The sequence below is a fragment of the Bombyx mori genome, chromosome 10 (genome assembly GCF_030269925.1).
Source record: "Bombyx mori chromosome 10, ASM3026992v2".
NCBI lineage: Eukaryota > Metazoa > Arthropoda > Insecta > Lepidoptera > Bombycidae > Bombyx > Bombyx mori.
Window position 1 is genome coordinate 4,627,312 of NC_085116.1, and position 23,649 is coordinate 4,650,960.

Here is a 23,649-nt window from a genome sequence, read left to right on the forward strand (position 1 = left end):
GTATGGAATAGGATCGTTTGCCTACGTTTTCCGCTAGGGGCGCTGTTCCAACTGCATACAACATTGGGGTTAACTTTTTCGCTATCGAGAACGTTAACATTAATACTAGTGTCGCTGTCGGATAAGAAGACTTGCGACATGAAGGCTCAAAAAATATATTTATTTAATTATTGCGCAATTCTAATCGGGGTATACATATTAAAAAGTCGAATGAGGTAGATATATTTTATTTTTCTTAAACATTTTCCATAAAAAAACAACGATTTTAGACATTATAACAAAATAGATTTAAATTTCTTATGAATTAAGTATAACGCCAGGCCGCCTGTTACAATCGAACCGCTCCTGAAAAAATACAAAACGATTTCGTTAGCACAGATAAAATATGCAAATATGGCGCCCTCTATAGTACTTCGAATCGTGCTAGCATTATCAAAGACCTGAAAACATTATCAAAAGTATTAGGTATTTCAACGACGGGCTCTCAATCAAGATATTTGTTTTTACAGATATTGAATACAGATTGATATCAATATCAGGCTGAACTCTGATTGTAACTGTAAAACTTGTGTCCCGCCATGCATGTGCCAATTGTAGAAATTTTCAATCTAATAAATAGATAAATAAGTATTCGTATTTATTACATCATAGATTAGTCTTACCAGATAGCGAAGCGACCTGCAACTGAATGCTTGTATACACTGTATTTCGAAATTCTATAATCTCTGTTGTTTTCATAGGTTTTCAGAATTTTGTCTACCCTGGAATTACAGGAAAACATTATATAGATAAAAATTTTTGTGTTTCTATTTTGGGAATGTAAAAAAAGAAAAAACGAATATGTAATACAAAAGAAATGTATTGCTTCAGTAAAATTTTACATTCGCATCTCAACGGTCTTCGTTTGTTAATGGAATCATAAAACACGTTTTCTCAGTTTTCATAATATATTGTTCGTTTTATTGTACGTGGCCTGGAAAGAAAGATGCGTCGTATTTTACTTACATAAACTGTGCGCCGGTCGCTACCAAGGCGGCTCGCTTGCCACAGGGCTTAATGTCGATCGAACCGAAGCTGCCCAGTAGCGACGCCACCTGCAAAACAATTCACACGGTGACACTTAATGTGAAATATTGGCGTGACAATGCCATTGTGAATCTATGTATAGTACGACGGGTCTTTCAGGCGCCCGATTATATCAAACGACAACGCTCCGGCAGCGGCTATTTATAATTTAACCTTAAATCAACCTTGACAGTGACATGAAAGATGAGGTTCCGTACATTAGAGAAATCAAACACCGACCGACGCTTTTCGTTAAAAAAACACGGCCAGATGTAAAAATAAAGAGTTTTCCTTGTGACACTTGGGCATTATCAATCTGTTTAGGGACTGTTCACACAGACCGGCTCGGAGACGATAGCAGATTTTTATCACGTTGGAAACAGTTTTGAATGATTGGAGTAAAGTTTATTTTTGCATGTGCATTTTTTTTGTCATTAAGAATGCTTTAACGCGCTGCGTGTGAAATAATAAGAAAAGCCGACTGGCTCTAATTGCGCGCGCATCCGCTTTCAGTGTGCTTAGTTCGAGTTTTTTAACGTTCTCGATAGCGTAAAAGTTAGCCCAATTTTGTATGCGGTTGGAACAGCGCTCCTAGCGGCAAACGTAGGCAAACGACCCCATTCCAAACAAATATGAAGTAACTTTTATGCTATCGAGAACTTTAAAAAACTCGCACTAAGCACACTGATCTCTTCCAGACGGTCTTTATGTGAAATAGTTGGCGGCTCCGCTCTGGTCAATTCCAAACTTATACGATCAGGTGTGTGTGGAAAGAAAAAAGCGGGCCCATGCTGTCCGAGCCGGTCTGTGTGAACGGACCCTAAAACTACTGGCAGCGGGAAATATGTGAGCGGCGTGCGGGCTGTGCGTGTGGGAGTGAGCGAGCGTGCGTGTGCGTAGCTCTGTCACTGGCCTCGCGCCAAATGTCACTCGCTATCCCGCCACCCTCGGCGTGCCGGCGCACGGTCTCATCGAGGCACGCGACAGTTGAACGACAGCCTCTATTGCTACGGCATAGAGTCGAAGTTTCTGAGACCGTGTCGCGAGATACGTGAGTTGGAAAACGTGGCCCGCCACTACTACTTCACCGGCCGAGGTGACAATTATTACTACCATAACCGTTCTTTAACATACGAGCGCTATTTTTGGCTCCGGGACTCGAGACGGCACCGATGAACCAAACCCTGTTTACAATTTCGATTTAGTATACGATTGAACTAGTTACGCAAGCATAATCTTCGCTTTCAGGTATTACAGATCGAGCAATAAAATGAAGGTATTGTAGCTCGTCTTAGCACGCCGCTGATTCTCCAGAGGCATGAGCAATCTATTTCCAAGACGTTAGAGTTGAAAATTCTCTGTACGTGACCACAATGTAACATAACATGAAATGTAATTTGTATCTGTACACACGGAGCGCGATATGACAGTTTTAGACGAGAACTGACACATAACAGACGCCCTATGAATAGCAAAAAAATATGACTGAATAGTTTAATATTGTTTCAAGAAAATAGGTACCGGTGGTTCGGATATAAATTTCAAAGATTAATATTACGTTAAAGCCGGCGCTACAGTCTTTAAAATATGATTATTTACACAAAACTACACAATCGCGCATTTTTTTTATGAAATTTCTCATTAAATTAATTTTTCTTTCACTATTTTTTTCAGTTCAAGCCTTCAGGAAATCAGACTTGAATTTTATTGTCTCAATGTTATGAAGAGATGAGGTGGTGCTATTCTAGACACCAAGCATCCACACATTGAGGTGTTTCTAAAAAAATATAAGATCCGTTCCTTATAATTTTGTGCAGATATTAAGTTATTAAATGACTATACGTGTCCCGCTATTCCATTCGTTCCATCCATTGTATTTTTAGTTCAGAAATAATGAAACTTGTTTTATTATCTTGAGATTAAACTTTCCTTTTTTTAAGTCATTCTCCAGTACATAACCAGCCAGTCTATTTGTAGATTGGTTATTACGTAAAATCACGAAAAAGCGAATACACTGCCGTATTATACCAGATATACACGACGGAGGTTGTATAGTTTTTCTTTTTTACCAAGGATCATTTGTTTTAATTCAGGTTATAAGCATTTTTGTGCGAATATAAAATCAATACCTTTAGAATACTTTGCGTGTTTGAGTAAAAAACGTACAGACCTACAAAATGACAAATTTCGGTGTATTAGTATGGATAAGAGAGCACCATTAGTCAGATGAAGCTTTTCATACCTTAATCTCGACTAAAGCACTCAGGAAATTGTTAAATTTATTTTATAGTCAAAACTCTTTGTTGATTGATAGTACACAAAAGGAAACTGACAAAAATAATTTATTAAAAAGTTGCGAATTTTTCATTAGGCCGAAAGTCCTTGTGGTTCATAAATATTTAAATTAGGGATTCCATAAATTCTAATATCTTCATGGTCAATAAACAATATATGTAATGGTTTAAATATCTATGTGGTAATCGTTTACCAATTTTTTTATTTACGGTCATTGGTTATCCTCCTTTTAGTCTATTTATTCTCAATTTGAATTCTTAGGAAAATGACAGCAATTATTATTTTAAAGATACGGACTTTTGGAAAAACTCGAGAATCGAGTACGGCCATTTTGTCCCAATTCTCTTGCATTTTGTTAAGAGCTAAGTAATCTCCTGCACTCTTACTGTGAAGTCATCCTAGAAAACTAAATTAGACGGTATGTTAACAAAATGAATTATGATAGTTACCTTTTCAACATCTATGACGGTGTCTTTTAGACATTTAACGTGCAACAAGACAGGTCTGTTCCGAGGTGGATCGTTTTCTGAGAAATTCTGAAACAAATAAAGTTTTTTTTTTATTTGGCCTAAAATTGTTTGTTAAAGGTAAAATGCAAAAATACAAATCCGCTTTGTTTCACCGGTTCTTCTCAGACCAGCGGTTTTTTTTTTGGTATCGATGTTATAGTTAATTTTGACATTGAATTATTATGATTTCATGACATCCAAATCAAGTTAATTAATAATTTTCAATTTGTGAGATTTCCTTTTTCTCTCAAAAAGTTTTAGTAACATGTTTATAACCCAAAAATTTATGACATCTGGGTGGGTTGGGTAGTTAATCAATGACTTGATATAGTAGATCTGACTACATACCAGGGTATTTTTTAGGATTCAATACAATAAATCCTACCACCTAATAGCCCATGCGGCTCAGTGTTCCATAAAATAATATTGTAAAGCTCTCACTAAATAACTCACGGAAAAAATATTGTCTATTTGAATCCAGAAGATTGATTTATTGTGAAATGTTAATGTTACTTCAAATTTGTATGAACAACTTTATTTTTATTCACTGTTACAAAAATTTGATTGTACTCAATCAAAATCGTTTTTTCAATTCAATTTCAATTGCGCAATTGATTGTCTCGAAGTAGTGAAGAGTGGAAAGTATTTTTTTGTAAAGTTGTAGATGAAAATACCGCAGATGAGCAAATGAGCTTACGGACCACCTAGTCAATGGTTACTGGATCAAGACAAGAAACTGGTACCAAATCGATAAAGCGGCACGACACGAGAACCCTCTCATCGAACCCGTAACGCTCGACGAGTAAATTAACCCTCCGACATAGCCCACTGAGTTTCTCGCCGGATCTTCTGTGGGCCGCGTTTCCGATCCGGTGGTAGGTTCTGCGAAGCACGGCTCTTGCTAGGGCCAGTGTTAGCAACACACGCGGTTTGAGCCCCGTGAGCTCACCTACTAGTTAAGGTTACGCTGAAATAGCCTCTCAAGGCACTCAGCTTAGGTAGGAAAACAAAAACAAAAAATGGTACCAAATCAGAACGTTACGATATATACGTTTAATATCAAACATTAACATTAGCCATTAGATTTACTTTAAAAGCATTGCAGCTTTAATTTTTTTTTTTTGTTGCCTGTGTATAAAAGCGAGCATACGGTCCACCTGATGGTGAGTGGTTACCGTCGCTCATGGACAGCAGCAATGCCAGGGGCAGAGCCAAGCGGCTGCCTACCGTTAAGTACTCTCTACAAGCCTCGTTAGGACATGTCATAGCGCTCGGGAAAGACATAATATTGTATGTTTTACCATACTATATTAAACTTATTAGAATAGTACTTACAAAGCGGTGAATGTTTTAGAAGCGGGCAACTTAAAAGTTTCAATTACGCTTACGTGCACTGCTATTTCCAATTCACTACTCACAATTTATGTGTGGAGCGCCATCCCTAATTTTAGGTACTTAATTTCTGTAGCTCACTGTGTAGGAGAATTGAATATACAGACATGCAGTTGCTAGTTACATAGTAATTTTATGATTGTCTTTTAGCCTTACCATATAAGAAACGCCACCTCTTATAACATTGACCTTGTTGCAGTAAGGCGCTAGGGCTGCGAGTTTCTCCCTGGGTCCGATCACGTGAGACTTGCCGCGGTTCTCGCAGGCGGCCCAGTGACCGAGCCGTATAAAGCAATAACCTATTGAAAATAAAATAATTCGAGAAATTATATTAGAGTGATTGATTAACTGTTCCTCAAACTTTAATGTTAAATTTATTACAATTAAACTATTTAATGCTAAATTTGGTACCTTAGTGAATATGAATATTATAATATAATAATAGTAATAATACCGAATTTTCACCTGAACAGTAAGCGTCCCATCCGGCTTCATGATAGCTTTGTTTAATATCAAATGGTGTGGTCAGTCGTACAATGTTGATTCCATATTCAAGTTTCTTACATTTTCTTTCAGCGAAGAATTCATACAAACTGTGAAAGAAAATGTAAGCTTGCCTAATTTTATTTGATACATACTTGAGTGATGTCATGTGTATTCAAACCGAATGGTTTAGTTATGATTGCCACTAAAATACATAAAATATGAAATTATTTTAACCGGTATGTAGAGTCCTGAGATTTGAATATAATTTTTTTGTCGGAAGTCGAGAGGAGGCGGTCTTTACCCGCTAAGAGGCCTATTATCGAGTTGGTATTACCTCTGTGGATATAATGGGGCCTTTATCTAACATGAAATTAAAATGATTAGCTTCTAATAAATATAAATTTTACATTTCGATGTATTTATTTATACTGTTACTTTTCTCTAATTCCTCATTAATTTTAAGTTTTCTTATTCTAGAGTTATATTTATATATAACTATATATAACTATAGTTATATATAAGTATAATTATATAACTATAATTGTTCTATATTAGTGTGGCCAATTGTATTTTAGATCGTCAGGTTTGACAACACTATACAGGTTTGATAGCACAGTGGTACTTGCACTCGCTGGTCTCCCATGTGACTCAAGGGAGTCTGTGAGATTTTCTCGAAGAAATCGCAATGAAAATTTATTAAGTTTTATAATAATATTTCATATTTTTTTTCTTTTTATCCTACCTAAGCTGATAGCGTTGAGAGGCTATATTAGTGCAACCTAACAAGTAGGTGAGCTCACGGGGCTCAAACCTGACGACGTTGCCAACACTAACCCTAGCAAGAGCAGTTCTTCGCTGAATCTACCACCGGATCGGAATCGCGACCCACTGAGAAGATCCGGCGAGGAACTCAGTGAGCTGTGTCTGTGGGTTATATTACTCGCCGAGCCCTTCGTCCCAAGCGACGGGTTCGACGACAACGATAACCGGATATGTCATAGGGATAATAATGAAATATTGTGCTAATCGTCAATAAGTCACACCATTTAACGGAGCCGAAATGGGCAATTTTTTGTATTCAGTAGCGTGACCACAAAATACCCCTTTTAATCTGTAACATATGGTGCTTTGCTTAAATTTTTTTATTATTGATGCGTGATATGTAGAAGCTCTCATTCAATCTATCCTCTCTAAAGTACTTATCTGAGTCCATAGATAAGACGACAATATCTGTCATATCTATCTTTTATATTTAATATCTATTTTTGAAATAGAATAAAATGCTTTGTGGTAGAATAAGGGAGCTAGTATCAGCTCTTGTCGCCACACAGTATCCTTTCCACCAACAAATTATTATCAATTTGCCATATTTTCCAATTATCTAAGGTATTAAAAAATTAAATGATCAAATTCCATTAAGATACAATCAATGTTCCGAAACTAAATTATGTCGCTAATACATACTAGGGCTGACATTTCACTTCATTTTTTTATAAATTCTACTTTACTAATTAATATTAATATTTTTGGTTCCTATAGATATTTACAAATAAATGTCTAAAATAACAGTAAAATAAAGAAATCTATTCGTCTTTTGTGAAATTCATATGGCTACAGAATAGAAATGTGTCACGGGTGTGCAAAAAAAAAAAGTTACAGCAATATAATTCTTCCTCATAAACTTTTCAAAATTAACAAGTATATATTTTTTCAAATACTCACTCTTGTAATGCATTTGATTTCCAAGACTCAGAAAAAGTGAGTTTCTTACTCATAGCATGCGATATATATTTAGTATCAAATATAGTTGGAAATACACTGTTAATGTTCTTTTTAAACATTGTATAACTATCCGGTAGTGGTCCTATGAATTGATTGTGAAGGAACAACATATCCAAAAACATGTTGTGTCCTACAATGGGCTTCTTGTGTGTTTCTAGCAGTTTTATTACGTGCAAGAAGCCCAGTAAATAGGCTATTAAGTTATCTTCCAGTATTGCTATTGGTGCATTTTTGGCTCCTTCAACATTTTTGTCTCTGTATATGAGAATCTGAAAGAGTAAATGTAATTTATTTATTTGTTGTTCCTGAATAATTTAGCGGCAGTTTGAAAAAAAAAAGAAATAATGTCAATGAATCAGACGTTTAAATAGAAAGAGCAAGTTAAAATCAGGTCAGGCATATGTATTGTCTCTCAAATTTTAGATATATGTATATAGGCTGAAATATGTACATTCTTGTTGTAGTCATTTATATTATTTTAATTAACTTTATGTTATAAGTGCAAGCTAAAAGTGTTTTTTATATACGAGTGAGACATTTTATATTAATAAAATTACAAGTTTTTATTTTTTTATTGCCATATAGGCCACCATCAGGTGGGCCGTATGCTCAGACGAGCACCTGATGGTGAGGAGTTACCGTGGCTCACGGACGTCAGCAAAGCCAGGGGCAGAGCCAAGCTGCTGCCTACCATTTTATTTTACCTAAGTTTAACAATTTAAAACAATTTTTTTCTTCCTACATAATCAGTGGTAGCCTAAGGGGCTATGTTAGTTATGCTTGGATGGAAAAACAGATTTTTATAAATGATTCAAAATATAACTACACTTGTGTAGTGTATTAGTGAGGGTACTTGTTCTCCTTTTAATAAAAGGATTGCTAAGTGCGGGTTGCATAAAGACAGACACACAATGAACTGATTTGTTACCGAACACATGTGCTTAAGTTCTTGATTAAATAATAAAACATAATATTGGCGACGATCGTAAAATACTAATATGGAGCGTAAATCAGTAAAATTCCAAGAATTTAATGTAAAATCGGATAATTGGGACAGTTATATTGACAGACTAAAATATTGTTTTGAGGCAAATGGAATCGAAAGTGATACTGTTAAAAAGGCTAATTTCTTTACTGTGTGTGGTGCTGAAGTGTTCGAAACTGTTCTCGCGTTAATTACACCAAGAAAATCTAGTGATGTGACTTTTGTTGAAATTGAAAACATTCTAACCAAACATTACAGTCCGAAACCAAATGAAATTTCTATGTCATACAAATTCTACAAACGAGATCAGGCACCAAACGAATTGGCTTCTGATTATATTGCTACGTTACGCAAAATTAGTTCGGGATGCAATTTTATTGAATTAGAACGTATGCTTCGAGATAGACTGGTGTGCGGCATGAGCGATCATAAGCTTCAGTATGAGTTGTTGAAGAGAGAACAACTTCGTTATGAAGATGTTGTACATGCTATGGTATCATCGGAGAGCGCCGGAAAGGATGTGCGCATGATTCAAAGCACGAGCACGGACACATTTGGTATGACACAGGGTGAGGTAGTGACGTCACATGCCGAGCCTATGGAAGTGAATGTCGTCAATTTCAAACGTAATTTTCGACTGTGCTATCGCTGCGGAGACCGACACGGTGGAGAGTGTCGATATATTAATTCAATTTGTCATTATTGTAAGAAAAAAGGGCATATTGAAAAGATATGTACATCTAAGAAAAACAACAAAAGAAAGAGCATTAACTATACAGATGATGAATTTCAAGCGCAATTAAATGGTATTTACAACGTGAACACAAATAGTCGGCGCGTACCAGCTTACGAAGTAAAGGTGTTACTAGATGGTGTACCAGTGATTATGGAAGTGGACTCGGGTGCTGCCTACTCTCTTGTGAATTTACATACGTGGCGTCGAATACACTCTCACATGCCTTTGGAACCTTTGATGAATAAATTATGTACTTGGAATAATTCTGCAGTCAGAGTGGACGGTCAAGCCACAGTGCTAGTACAATATAAAGACATTAAATGTTCTCTTAAGGTTATTGTGGCTCAGGGTTCGGGTCCAAATTTGTTAGGACGTAATTGGTTTGAAGCTTTAGGAATATGTGTAAATGTAAATACTATTAAAGAAATTAATGTGACTGAGGTAATTTTGAATAAACATTATGAAGTTTTCAGAGCCGGACTCGGTACTTATCGTGGGGAACCTGTAAATATTCACCTGAAACCAGGTGCAGTGCCAAGATTTATGAAAGCGCGTCCTGTACCGTACGCTATCAAAGAAAGAGTTGAAAAAGAAATCAATCGCCTGGAAGCTGAAGGAGTACTCCGCCCTGTAACTTTTTCTGAGTGGGCTACTCCAGTTGTTCCTATCGTAAAAAAGAATGGAGACGTACGCCTTTGTGGAGATTATCGTAGTACAGTTAATCAGGCTACAGAGTCTGATACGTATCCAATGCCCACCGCAAGTGAAGTGTTTGCCACCATCTCTGGAGGTAATATTTTCTCAACGTTAGATCTTGATCGTGCTTATACTCAGGTGGTTGTCACAGACGACACAGCACGTCTCCTAACCTTAAACACATGTAAAGGCCTTTACACGGTACATCGGCTAGCTTTCGGCGTCAAGGCTTCCCCGGGTATATTCCAACGTTTAATGACAGCATTACTAGCTGGCATATCTGGTGTTGCAGTGCTAATCGATGACATCATCGTTAGTGGTAGAACAGCGCAGGAGATGACACAACGCTTAGATGCAGTCCTGGATCGCATTGAAAAAGCGGGATTACGACTCAATAAAGGCAAATGTAAGTTTGCAAGGAAACAAGTAGAATTTTTAGGTTTCATAATTGATGCTGAGGGTATACACCCTGCACCGAGTAAAATAGAATCAATATTGAAAACTCCCAAACCTAAGAACGTACAAGAGCTTCAAGCTTTTCTTGGCCTTTATAATTTTTATGAGAGATTTATTCCTCACAAAGCCACCATACTTGAACCTTTACATAGATTGCTAGACAAAGCACATAAGTGGCAGTGGTCAGAACGGGAACAGAAAAGTTTCGAGGTAGCAAAACGTTTGTTGTCCTCAGAGTTAACCTTAGCTCATTATGATCTTGAAAAACCTTTGATACTTACCTGTGATAGTTCAGATTACGGTGTAGGTGCAGTTTTGTCACATGTCATGAGTGACCGACAGGAACGACCTGTTGCTATGGGGTCCAGGACACTTCACATGCACGAACGGCGCTATTCGCAGCTAGATAAAGAAGCGACTGCAATAATGTTTGGAATAAATAAATTTCAGAACTATCTCATGGGACGGTCATTTACTATTGTCACGGATCACAAACCTTTGTTAGGTATATTTGATCCAAGAAAGCCCATTCCTAATATGTTGTCACCACGTCTTACAAGAATAGCATTAGTACTTACTTCACATAATTATGATATTATTTATAAACCGGGAAAATGCATAGGACATGCAGATGGGTTGAGTCGTTGGCCACAACCTGTATCAGAACAACCTGAAGAACAGCTTCAGGACATATTGCTACTGGCCGAAACACCAGACGAGTTTCCAATAGATGTTGCTCAAATAGCAAATGCTACCAAACGAGACTCAGTTTTGTCTCGAGTACGGCATCATATACTTTCCGGATGGCCAGCTAAGATAAATGATGAGTCGCTACGTCCATACTGGCTTCACCGAAATGAATTTTCCTTGAATGAAGACTGCATTCTAATAGGCAATCGTGTAATAATACCACCATCGTTTCGGCAGCCAGTTTTAGATTGTTTGCATAAAACTCATAGTGGCATCGTTCAAACTAAAGCGATTGCTCGTAGCTACGTCTGGTGGCCACAAATGAATAAGGATATTGAAAAGTTGGTAAAGAACTGTAATCGCTGTTTGGAAAATCGACATATGCCCCCTAGAACAACTTATGAATGGATAACTCCTACCAAACCTTGGTCTCGTATTAATGTAGATTTTGCGGGACCATTCCAAAATAAAATATTCCTGATTATAGTTGACGCGTATTCGCGATGGCCAGAAGTATTCATTGTTAACAATATGACTTCGTCGACCGTTGTTAAACACCTTCGAACAATATTTGCGACACACGGATTGTGTGAGGTATTGGTGTCTGACAATGGAACACCTTTTGTATCTGAAGAAACGAGAAAATTTCTAGAGTCTAACAAAATTAGACATATTACAACGGCGCCACATCATCCGTCTACTAACGGACTGGCAGAAAGAATGGTTCAAACAGTCAAGGACAAGTTACGGAAGATGGACGGTATCTCTTGGGATATAAAACTTCCCAATATATTATTAGGACTTCGCACAATTCCATGTGCAACAACAAATAAAAGTCCATGTGAATTATTGATGAACAGGCGTTTGCGCACCTTGCTTGATACACTCCATCCAGACAATCTCCAAACGTGTAAGAGAAATGAACAGATTGAAAGAAATGGCAACAAAAAAATTAGACACACTGATGTGGGGCAGAAAGTGATGTACAGGAACTTTGGAAATGGATCCCGTTGGTTACCAGGAACGGTAGTTTACAGGAATGGGCCAGGAAACTATCAAGTAGAAACTGGTGATGGAACTGTGGTGAATAGACATATAGATCAATTACTTAAAAAAGAAACAGATTCTGGACAGGAAACTGCAGAAAGAGGGAAGGAATCGGAATTGGATTGTGAGGCAGTGAATGTTGAGGAACAAGAAGATATGGAAGACATTTCTAGTAGTTTGGAGGAACAGGAAATTATAGAGATACCGAGTCCGGATAAATGGGCAGAAATGTTAGGAATTCCTCCCGAACCAGAATCAGGATATTCTGGTGGTAAAATTCGTCACAAAAGTCACATACATCAGAGGTCACCTTATAGTAGATTTAACTATAATTACATTAATTAAAACCTTAGATATTATACATTATTTAATAGTAATATGTAGAAAATTATGATTAAGAATCTAATACTTTAAATTGTGATTAAATTGTACTTGTGTCTGTATTTATGGGATCAAAATATATTTCATATTATTATGGATAGTATATACTTGGGGAGAAGGTATGTAGTGTATTAGTGAGGGTACTTGTTCTCCTTTTAATAAAAGGATTGCTAAGTGCGGGTTGCATAAAGACAGACACACAATGAACTGATTTGTTACCGAACACATGTGCTTAAGTTCTTGATTAAATAATAAAACATAATAACTTGTCTATCTTAAATTACCTTCTTGCTATTACCTAAGCTATCTGTAGTCAGGATACCAGGATAACGTTGTCTTAGCTCTAAGTGCAGCAAGTACCGGCAAATAGCATTGTCAATATCTAAGTACATTGTGTCCTCTATACTCGATGACAACCATCTGGAATTTATAACATAACATGATTAATTGAGATCACTGCATGTTTTACTAAAGGCAGTGAATAAAAATGCAGATTCAATCAGATACAAAAAAATGACTACTACTTAATTAGGTTCAGATTGGTAAACTGTTATTTGTTATCTATTCAGAATATTAATAAGCCTTTAGACTTCCATAACAATGTACTGTGTATATAATCTAAAACTTTTAGTAGTTAAATTCTGGAAGGGGATCAGTTTAAAATAAAACATTTTTTTAGTCTGAGTAGACAAACAGAATGCAGAAAAATAATTCATTTTACTCTGATTTAATCTTACTTTGAAACTTCTGAAGAACATTGGTTGATTTGCTTCTCTTCATCAAATTCAAGAGACTCACTGACATAGTCAAACAGGTTGTTTTCTATTCTGTATCTGTTTAACAATGCCTCATCACTCTTGCTAAGATATGGAAGGCCTTCATAGATGAACTGAAAAATAATACTTTCATGTCTAGTTTTTATAGAAAATATCTGGCCGTCGGAACCATATTGTATTTTATGTCTTAGTGTGTTTAAGAGCAGAAGATAAACAGGACAGATTGGTCTACACCAGCCTTTCTCAAAGTGGGCGATAACGCCCCTTTGTGGGCGCTGCAGACCTAAAGGGGGGCAGTAAGAGACCCAGAAAAAAAAGGGGGTGTTGCGTAGAGGCTTGGGAAACGATTTGTAATTTCATCTAGGAGGACCCTTAGACACCGACTAAGCTCTCGCTATAGTAGTTTTTAAGTAGGTTGAAAAATGGGGGCACTAAAAATAATTTATCCTCAAAGTGGGCAGTAGACAAAATAAGTTTGGGAACCCCTGGTCTACACCAATCATCCTACCTGCAGTCTTCAGTGTACCCATGATCATGGGATTTAGAATAGTACAAAAATATTGGGAACTCATTAAATGTAAAAATTATAGTAAGAACTCATAAAAATAATGTAGTGGAAGTAGTTTACAAATAAATGGTCTCACCTTATTGAAATCGAAATTGTGTTTACATAAAAACTTGAGGGTTGAGGCTTGAAATATGAGCGACTGATTTATCGTTCCAATTAGTTGTGGACACAAATGAAATGTATAACCAGTTGCAAGGTATGCATCTAATTCTCTATCATATTGAAACATAGTCAGTCCTACTTGCATCATTTTCATTGTGCTTATTTGTGTTTTGTACTTATTGTATCTTTCTTCATTTGTGTCGAACAAGCTGAAATATTATATTAAATTTCAAAATTAATATAGATGATCTGAATGCTTTGATAACTCTTATAATTTATTTTATAAAAAAGCGACCAGTATTTTTAATGCACGATCTTAAAAGTTTGTATGTGGAGTTTAAGCTTTTTTACTTTTTTTACTTTTACTTTTAGATGTTCAATAGATGTTGTGTCAATTAGTTAAACAATTTATAATACCTGTATTTGAACGATTCTTTGGTAAGTATAGCTGAAAACTCTGCATCAAAACTTATAAAACACGAGTCTTTTATATTTTTTGCTATGTTATCAAGTTCTTCATAATAGTTTTCTTTGGTGATATCCATTTTTGATAAAATTAATATTGAGTATAATACACGCTACGCCTTTAGTTCATTTAAATGAACGTAAATCTAAATCGTAGTATTAATTTAAGTAGTAGAATTTTCGTTTCGTCGTCCCGTCGTCCGAAATAATTTTTTTTTTTTTTTTTTTTTTTTTTTTTTCTTTTTGGACCCAACACCAAGTGTTATTTGCCACTTTCAAAATAAAGGTTAGGAAGCAAAAATCAAATCAGAAAATTTAAGTTAGATAAGGTTTAGGCAGGAAAATTGGATTAGGATTAATATAATTAGGAAGAATAAATAATATATGTCGACGGCAGCGCCACCAGGGATGGCTGAGCGGTAGTTTCCGTCATCACTCGTATTTGGTTGAACTCAGTTTATAAAAAGTCAATAAAACCTTTTGAATAATAATTATTGAAACTCAACACACACAACTTTCACAATGACAGGGTAAACCGACAGTTTCGTTCCACATACCGACAGACTGACTGCCAAAGACTCACTGACTGAGACGGACGGACCGTCTGATACGGACCGAATGACTGTCTGACACGGAATGCCACGACTCTGTCCACGTACCGCCATTTTATACTGTGGCGCCACGGAGTCTACCCTACATTTTGTGACATTTATCAAAACAACATTTCATCATTTAAAATAATAGTCAAAACAACTTCTTAATATTACTAAAAGTTGTTAACCACGACACGGCCATTCTGACACGTCACACGTCCTCGTGTGATGGTTAACCTACAATCAAAAACATCCACGAGAACACTTGTTCCGCTCGGTCACTCCTGACTACACTTTATGACTTATCGGAAAATTTAAAAGTCATCAAATAATTTTTATTCTCAACACAAATTCTATAACGACATTGAAATATTACACAAACCAAAATAATTGATTTACTACTGCTGCAAGTTCTCCCCGTACAATTCATGTACACAGTAACTAAGTCAACCCTGTGACCGTGAAATCGACACATACGCACGTACACTTAAGTCATCCCTGTGACCGTGAAATCGACACATACGCACGTACACTTAAGTCATCCCTGTGACCGTGAAATCGACACATACGCACGTACACTTAAATCAACCCTGTGACTACAAGTGTTCAAATCAACAGTCATCCCTGTGACTACAAGTGTTCAAATCAACAGTCATCCCTGTGACTACAAGTGTTCAAATCAACAGTCATCCCTGTGACTACAAGTGTTCAAATCAACAGTCATCCCTGTGACTACAAGTGTTCAAATCAACAGTCATCCCTGTGACTACAAGTGTTCAAATCAACAGTCATCCCTGTGACTACAAGTGTTCAAATCAACAGTCATCCCTGTGACTACAAGTGTTCAAATCAACAGTCATCCCTGTGACTCTAATCAACAGTCATCCCTGTGACTCTAATCAACAGTCATCCCTGTGACTCTAATCAACAGTCATCCCTGTGACTCTAATCAACAGTCATCCCTGTGACTCTAATCAACAGTCATCCCTGTGACTCTAATCAACAGTCATCCCTGTGACTCTAATCAACAGTCATCCCTGTGACTCTAATCAACAGTCATCCCTGTGACTCTAATCAACAGTCATCCCTGTGACTCTAATCAACAGTCATCCCTGTGACTCTAATCAACAGTCATCCCTGTGACTCTAATCAACAGTCATCCCTGTGACTCTAATCAACAGTCATCCCTGTGACTCTAATCAACAGTCATCCCTGTGACTCTAATCAACAGTCATCCCTGTGACTCTAATCAACAGTCCCTTTATGCGAACCATTGCATATAGATTTCTCCACAAGAGAACATTCGGCACCAGATTCCAAATAAAAATAAAACGACTCACCAGATTTTTCTCATTTACCAAAATACCCGATGTTACGCAGCTACCGGCACGTCACGGCGTCGCTCCGCTGCTGCGTTGCTCGCGGCCGTCGATGACGTCGCGCCATCAATTTGCCTCGGCGGCAACTCGTAGCAATGTTTTTGCTTAGATGGGTGGACTATGAACGAGCTCACAACCCACCCGGTGCCATGTAGTTATTGGACCCCACTGACATCCACAACGCAAACGCGTCATCCATCCCGAGATACAAGTTCCAAGGTCTTAGCATAGCTACAACCGCTGCCCCACCATTCAAACCGAAATACACACTGCTTCACGGCAGAAATAGACAGGGTGATGGTACTCGTGCGGTCGATGGCACTATACGGAGCACCCGTCTGGTGCCACGTCCTTACCCACGAGAAAGTCGCCGCGCTGCGACGCCGGCAGCGCGCGATCGCAGTCAGAGTCATTCAAGGATACCTCACAGTCTCCTACGAGGTGGCGCGCCCTAGCGCAAGTGTAGCTGGAGCGCGGGGGCTCCAATCTCGGCAGTCCGTGCTGGAGGCGTGGTCTCGTCGTTTGGCGGACCCGTCGGCCGGCCTCCGTACCCTCGAGGCGATCTGCCCGGTTCTCGCTTGCTTTCTTGTTTGCTTGCTTGTTGTGAAATCCGCGACAACATGATAAGGCACCGCCTTACAGGGCCCCACTGAAGACTACAATGAGCTATGTACCATCCAGTAGACGTTCATCGAGGTACATATCAACCGTAGCGCACCAAGCACATGGATCGGCATCTGTCTGTTCCCGATGAATTTCCGACCCGTGATCTCAGATACCGTTACTGGTATTCTGATCTGCATCATGTTTTTTCGCTGTACTTCGAACATGTTCAAACACGTCACGCCAGTGAGAGTAGAGTCCTGATCCCACTTCTGATGTCGGCGGCAGCGCCACCAGGGATGGCTAAGCGGTAGTTTCCGTCATCACTCGTATTCGATTGAACGTCAATAAAACTTTTTGAATAATAGTTATTGAAACTCAACACACACAACTTTCACAATGACAGGGTAAACCGACAGTTTCGTTCCACATACCGACAGACTGACTGCCAAAGACTCACTGACTGAGACGGACGGACCGTCTGATACGGACCGAATGACTGTCTGACACGGAATGCCACGACTCTGTCCACGTACCGCCATTTTATACTGTGGCGCCACGGAGTCTACCCTACATTTTGTGACATTTATCAAAACAACATTTCATCATTTAAAATAATAGTCAAAACAACTTCTTAATATTACTAAAAGTTGTTAACCACGACATATATATAATTATAATTTTAGGTTAAAACTGTTGAGGAATAAGATAATAATTTTATAAATAACTGGGTCTACTGTATGTAATAAATAAGGTACAGATATAGGAAAAGGAATACTAAGTGATGATAAAGAACTATAAAGAAGTGAATGATCAAAAAGGGGACATGAAAGAATAATGTGATTTAAATCGCCAATGTCCGCACCGCACTCACACTTACTACCATGACATGGGGTAAATTGGGATCCTGGGGTAAATTGGGACAAACCTGCGGAAGATTCTCAAAGTACCTGTAGCACGGAATCTACCTAATTTTGTTTATGTTAATATTTATCAATGTATAGAAGAAAAACCAAGTTAACTATGGAAGTACTAAATATGAGTTAAGTTGGTCCCAAAAATTCGTCAAATTAAATTGAAAATAGTGGTTGAAAAGTGCGTTTTAAAACAGCTTACAGAACTTTTAAAAAAAGTAATATTATCGTTGTTTTTTCAGTAACATCACAGTTTATATAAGTTTTTAATACATCTGGAAATACCACAACAAACGGTAAGTTGCAATATTCTTATTTTAAATACAATATTTCGACAAAATAAAAAATGTATATTTTTTCCTTTCTTTTTGGGGAAAATTGGGACGTATGTAGGGTAATTGGGAACGAGACTGGAAAATTTAGGGACGAGAAAACACGAAATTGGAACGCCAAAAGACAAAATAGGGATGGCTTGTTAGGGTTGTCACTGATATCTTATAATAGATTTTTTAGCCTATACTATCACTTAATTGCGTGATGTAAAGAAGGTTAATGTGTTTATCAGTTAGTTTATGTAAGTATTATAGGTAAAAGAAAAGTATATATATAATTACTTTTTTTCGCGACATTTACCTTGTAATATCTGCCCGGTCGTATGTTCTTTATAGCAATAAAAAAAATTAAAAGTTAAAAGAACTCAAACGAATCAAAACTTTTGTTATTTCAGAATCTATTCACGCGTCGAATCATGATTTTGTTAACATTCAAAACGCACACACAAATAAAAACAGGCCTCAGATTTTAAATGTAACATTAATTAAAAATCCGAGATATCCAATTATGAGTGAGTGAATTAATTGAGTTTAGTTATTTAGCTTAGAAAGAATTTCTTTTATTTTTGTTATTATTGGCAGTAATCAGATAAAGCTGTTTTTTTATCTTATTCACCTGATATCTTACACTTGCTCAAAGATTATTTTGAAAATGTTGATTAAATAAAATTGTATTATTGCATTTCCAGTCCTTTTGTTTTCTATTTTTTATTCTATTTTATCATTTGTTTCAAAGTTGTGATTTTTAAGGAAATTAAATAATAATTTTCTAAAATATAACATGCACATACTTTTTTTGATCATTGTATTGTTGATTATCATTCACGTCACATCGCTTCGGAATAGAAACCAGCTTAATTTACACTATGTTGTGTATTGTGCTTAAATTATGGATTGTATTCATCATTTCGGTCCATATAAATAATTATATGGCACCTACCTATATATCGCAGTACTGCGAGTTGACAACCCTTACAAATATCCCAATTTAACCCTTAACCGTGTCAATTTACCCCGGACGCTGGGTAAATTGGGACGGCCATTATTTTACCGATTATTTCTTTAAAATGAATAATTAAAATTATGTAACGGTTTTTATCACCTAGGTACGTTCAAGACTCAACTTATTTCTTTGGTTGAGCAGTGACTATTTAATTGGAACTATTTTAAAATTCAATCTGAAGGTCGATTTTGTCCCTATTTACCCCATTGTACGGTACTATCCAGCACTCCGATCGTCGCTAGATGTGCCGGACTACACGTGTGGCCTAATCTCATCCGTATCAAACTGGAAGTCTCGTGGCGTTTAAAATTATATTTGTAGAACCATGGTTTGGAAGGAATGGTTGGTTGTACCCTTCGGTAATATTTTGCTTTAACGCCATTATACCACTGTGCACTCCAAGCATTATTCAAATATGTTTTAGGAAGGCTAACTAAATCATGACTATAATTTTTGAAATAATAAATATCACCACAATTGATAGCCTCGTTTGCAATTCTATCAACTATTTCATTTCCTTTAATTCCGCAATGGCTAGGTATCCATACAAATGATACTGTAAGATTTTGATCCATACATTTCATTAACAGGTTTCTACAGTCTAAGAGAATAGGGTAAATCGGTTGAGATTTAAAAGGAAATTTTGCAAGAGCCTGTAAAGAACTCTTTGAATCGGTTAGTATTAAAGTTTTCTTTAGTTTGAATATCAAAATGTATTCTATGGCCTTGTATATTCCAAAACATTCACCAGTGAACACTGATGTTTCAGATGGTAATTTTATCTTTTCAACTATTTTTGATTGCGAATGGTAGACTCCTACACCAACACAACCTTGAGGGTGTTTGGAAGCATCTGTATATATATGGTTATAGTCATTCCAGTCTTGGTCTATTACAAAATTAAAGTTAGTATTTGGTTGGGGTTGATACTTAGAAATACCCATGTCAAGATGAATATCCGGTTTTAAAATCAATGCCATATAGTTTACACAAAATAGAGGGAAAATATGAGAGTGATTAGTTGGAGTTTGAATAGACAAATATTTTCTGTAGCTAATTATTAAACATGGTAACTGTTTATGTTTCCAAAATGAAGAGTATTCTATGAGTTCATTTAAAGTTTTAAGTTTGGTAATAATGTGATTATTTTGAATTTGTAGGGATTTGAAAACGAATTTATCAGATAAATATTGACGTCTCAAATGAAGAGGAGGATCAACACATTCTACCTGTAATGCTGTAACAGGACTAGATTTCATGGCTCCAGTGATAATTCTGAGTGACTTAGACTGTATAGTGTCTAGTTTTTTGAAAGCATTCACATCCCCTGGTTGAAGTAAAAAAGTACCATAATCTAAAACTGATCTTACTATGGCATTATATAAAAGTTTTAAATTGAATGGGTGGGCACCCCACCATACACCGGCAAGAGAACGTAAGATATTCATATTACTCAAACACTTGTTTGTAATGTAATTACAATGTTGAATTCCATTCAATTTTGAATCTAAAATTAAACCTAAAAATTTAACATGACTATTTACAGAAATTAATTCATTCTCATACAATATACTAATTGGAGGAAGAGAACGTTTTCTAGAGAATACAACAATAGAACTTTTGGAGGCAGAAAGGGAAAGTCCATTATTATCTAACCAAGATTTAAGAGTTAGAAATGAATTCCTAAGGGATAAGCAAGCTTTATGTATGTCTTTATTGCAAGTGTACATAAGGAGGTCATCAGCATATTGAAGAATTCTTACTTGATTTCCAAGGGTCTCTTCCAAATCACAAGTGTATATATTGTATAAAATTGGACTTAACACAGATCCTTGAGGAAGACCTCTCCATAAAGTTCTAGATTGTTGTGAATTTGAAGAGGTAGAGTTTAAAATGATAGTTCGATTTGACATTATAGTAATAATCAAGTTAGCAAGTCTAACAGGAACCCTTATTTTCTGTAATTTGTAAAGCAGTGTAGGAATATGTACATTATCATATGCAGCGGAAATATCCAGAAATCCAGCTACAATAGATTCAGAGTTTGAGAAAGCTACCAAAATATCCACTATAAAGATAGCAAGATTGTCCATTGTGCTTTTACCCCTTCTAAATCCGTTTTGACTGTCACTGAGTAAACTGTTACTTTCCACAAACCATTCTAGTCTAATTTTAATTAAATGTTCTAAAATTTTCAACATTACAGATGAGAGAGCTATGGGTCTGTATGACAATACATCTGATGAAGATTTACCCGGTTTGAGAATGGGTAAAATAATTTGTTTTTTCCATGACTCTGGGATAACACATGTAATGAACATAGAATTTATAAGGTTGAGGTAATATGTGAGACTAGAATCACTCAAATGGACAAAGAAAGAATAAGGAATCTTATCATCACCTGGAGCAGAGTCCTTAAGATTCGAGATTACCCCCTTCAGTTCATTAAATGAAAAAGGTAAATCAAAATCTGAAACTGGATCTGAACATGAGAAAGGAAGGACAGACGGGATAAGAACTAAACATTCTTCTGGAACATAAGGGGGAGCTAATTTATCAAGAAACTTGTCAGCCAGATCATAAGGCAAGTCTTTGACTGTATTTTCTTTATATGCAGATCTAAATCTTCTTATTTGGTTCCATACTTCAGAAGGTGAGATATTAGGACAAATCGAAGCACAAAATTTTTTAAAACCTTCTCGTTTCTTTTTTAATAAAAGATTCCGAGTACTATTGATTCTTTCTGTTAGAATATCAAAATTTTCTGTAATAGTTTCTTCTAAATATAATAATTCGGCTGCTTTTCTCTCCTTTACCGCCTGAGTGCACTCCCGGTCCCACCAAGGAGGAGAAGGAATAAAAATACCAGAAGGGCTTTTAGAAGGGAAAACTTCATCAGCTGTTTCTATAAAAGCAGAAGCTAAAATTTTTGCTTGTGCATCGGAATCTAAGTTATTAATATTTTCACAGTTGGCAAGTTTAATATCCAAACGCGATTGAAACGTTTTCCAATCCTCATCTGTGTGCTTAGTGCGAGTTTTGTAACGTTCTCACTAGCGAGCCAGTTTGCTCAAATTTGTATGCAATTGGAACAGCGCCCCTAGCGGCAAACGTACTCGGTGTTATTTTGTGAGTGCGAGTTCATATTAACGTTGTGATCTCGTAACCGAGTAATTTTACCGAAATGAGTACTACGAATGACATTTGTGCGAGTGCGTGTTACAAATTAGTGGATTTTAACGTTTCGATCGAGTATTTCTTTAGTAGTTTTATTTTTCCAACTAGAGAGGCAAAAATATCTTGCCATAGAACCTAATTTTTTTTTATGAAAAATGATAATATGGAGTGAAATGGATTTGATTAATTTGAAGCATTAATCAATTGGCATGGAATGAAATGTAATGAGATCAGATAATATGGGATAAAATAATAATATAATCTCTGCAAAATGCTGATTATATACTGAGATTTTTTTCAGTGGACCTTTTCGAAGACTTCGAGAAGCTACGTCCAGCGGTTTTGTTTAATTTTTTTAAATTTTCGCACTTTCACAGGTACTAAACAGTTAATAAACCCACGTTACTTTGTTATTGCACAGATGGGTGGACGAGCTCCCGGCCCACCTAATCTTAAGTGGTTACCGGAGCCCATAGACATCTACAACGCAAATGCCGCCTCCCACCTTGAGATATTAGTTCTAAGGTCTCAGTATAGTTACAACGGTTGTCCCACCCTTCAAACCGAAACGCATTACTGCTTTACGGCAAAAATAGGCAGGGTGGTGATACCTACCCGTGCGGACTCACAAGACGTCCTACCACCAGTAATTACAAAAATTAATTTTGCGGGTTTGATTTTTATTACATGATGCTATTCCTTTACAGTGAAAGTCAATCGTAAACATTTGATAAGTACATATTTCATTAGAAAAATTTATACCCGCCGGCGGGATTAGAACATCGGTGCATTGCAAGATACGAATACACCGGACGCCTTAACCTTTAAGCCAGGACGGTCTCAAAATTACACTTATACACGAAGAAATATTAAATACGCATTAACTAAGAAACATTAAATAGACAAAATAAAACAATTCACACAATTTAGCTCCTCGCGGTCCCTCCAAAATGTCTTTTCACCTTTTTTTCCTAGTTGTTCAATTGTAAATGAATAAATCAAAATCAAATCGAGTTTACGTTCTATACGGTGAAAAATGAAGAATTGTGAGTGTGAGTTGAGATATGCTACTCGCTTCGCAGGGCGTTTATTCACCGAGAGCAGCAATAATATTATTTCTCGTATATTGGTAGCACGTGATGTTTTGGCATTAGACCGTCTAAATGAAATACAACGCATTTTAACAGCATTTTAATGGGAACCTACTACTTACAAAA

The 23,649-nt window shown here is 36.6% G+C and overlaps 1 protein-coding gene and 1 long non-coding RNA gene across 2 annotated transcripts; one reads left to right on the forward strand and one right to left on the reverse strand.

Annotated features, from left to right (window-relative positions):
- Positions 1-211: 211 nt before the first annotated feature.
- On the reverse strand, positions 212-14,707 carry LOC101738496 (pre-piRNA 3'-exonuclease trimmer-like). Its single transcript, XM_004930454.5, has 11 exons — positions 14,384-14,707; positions 13,941-14,175; positions 13,258-13,409; positions 12,805-12,940; positions 7,470-7,798; positions 5,727-5,854; positions 5,418-5,560; positions 3,810-3,896; positions 1,006-1,094; positions 663-761; positions 212-345 (listed from the first exon to the last, which is right to left on the reverse strand). Exons 1-11 carry the CDS (start codon positions 14,509-14,511, stop codon positions 273-275), a joined length of 1,599 nt encoding a protein of 532 aa, XP_004930511.1. The 5' UTR covers positions 14,512-14,707; the 3' UTR covers positions 212-272.
- Positions 14,708-18,974: 4,267 nt separating this feature from the next.
- Positions 18,975-21,738, forward strand: LOC134199479 (uncharacterized). The gene is made up of 4 exons (XR_009973986.1): positions 18,975-19,597; positions 19,846-19,930; positions 20,416-20,690; positions 21,462-21,738. It is a non-coding gene; the product is annotated as an uncharacterized LOC134199479 (long non-coding RNA).
- Positions 21,739-23,649: the final 1,911 nt, after the last annotated feature.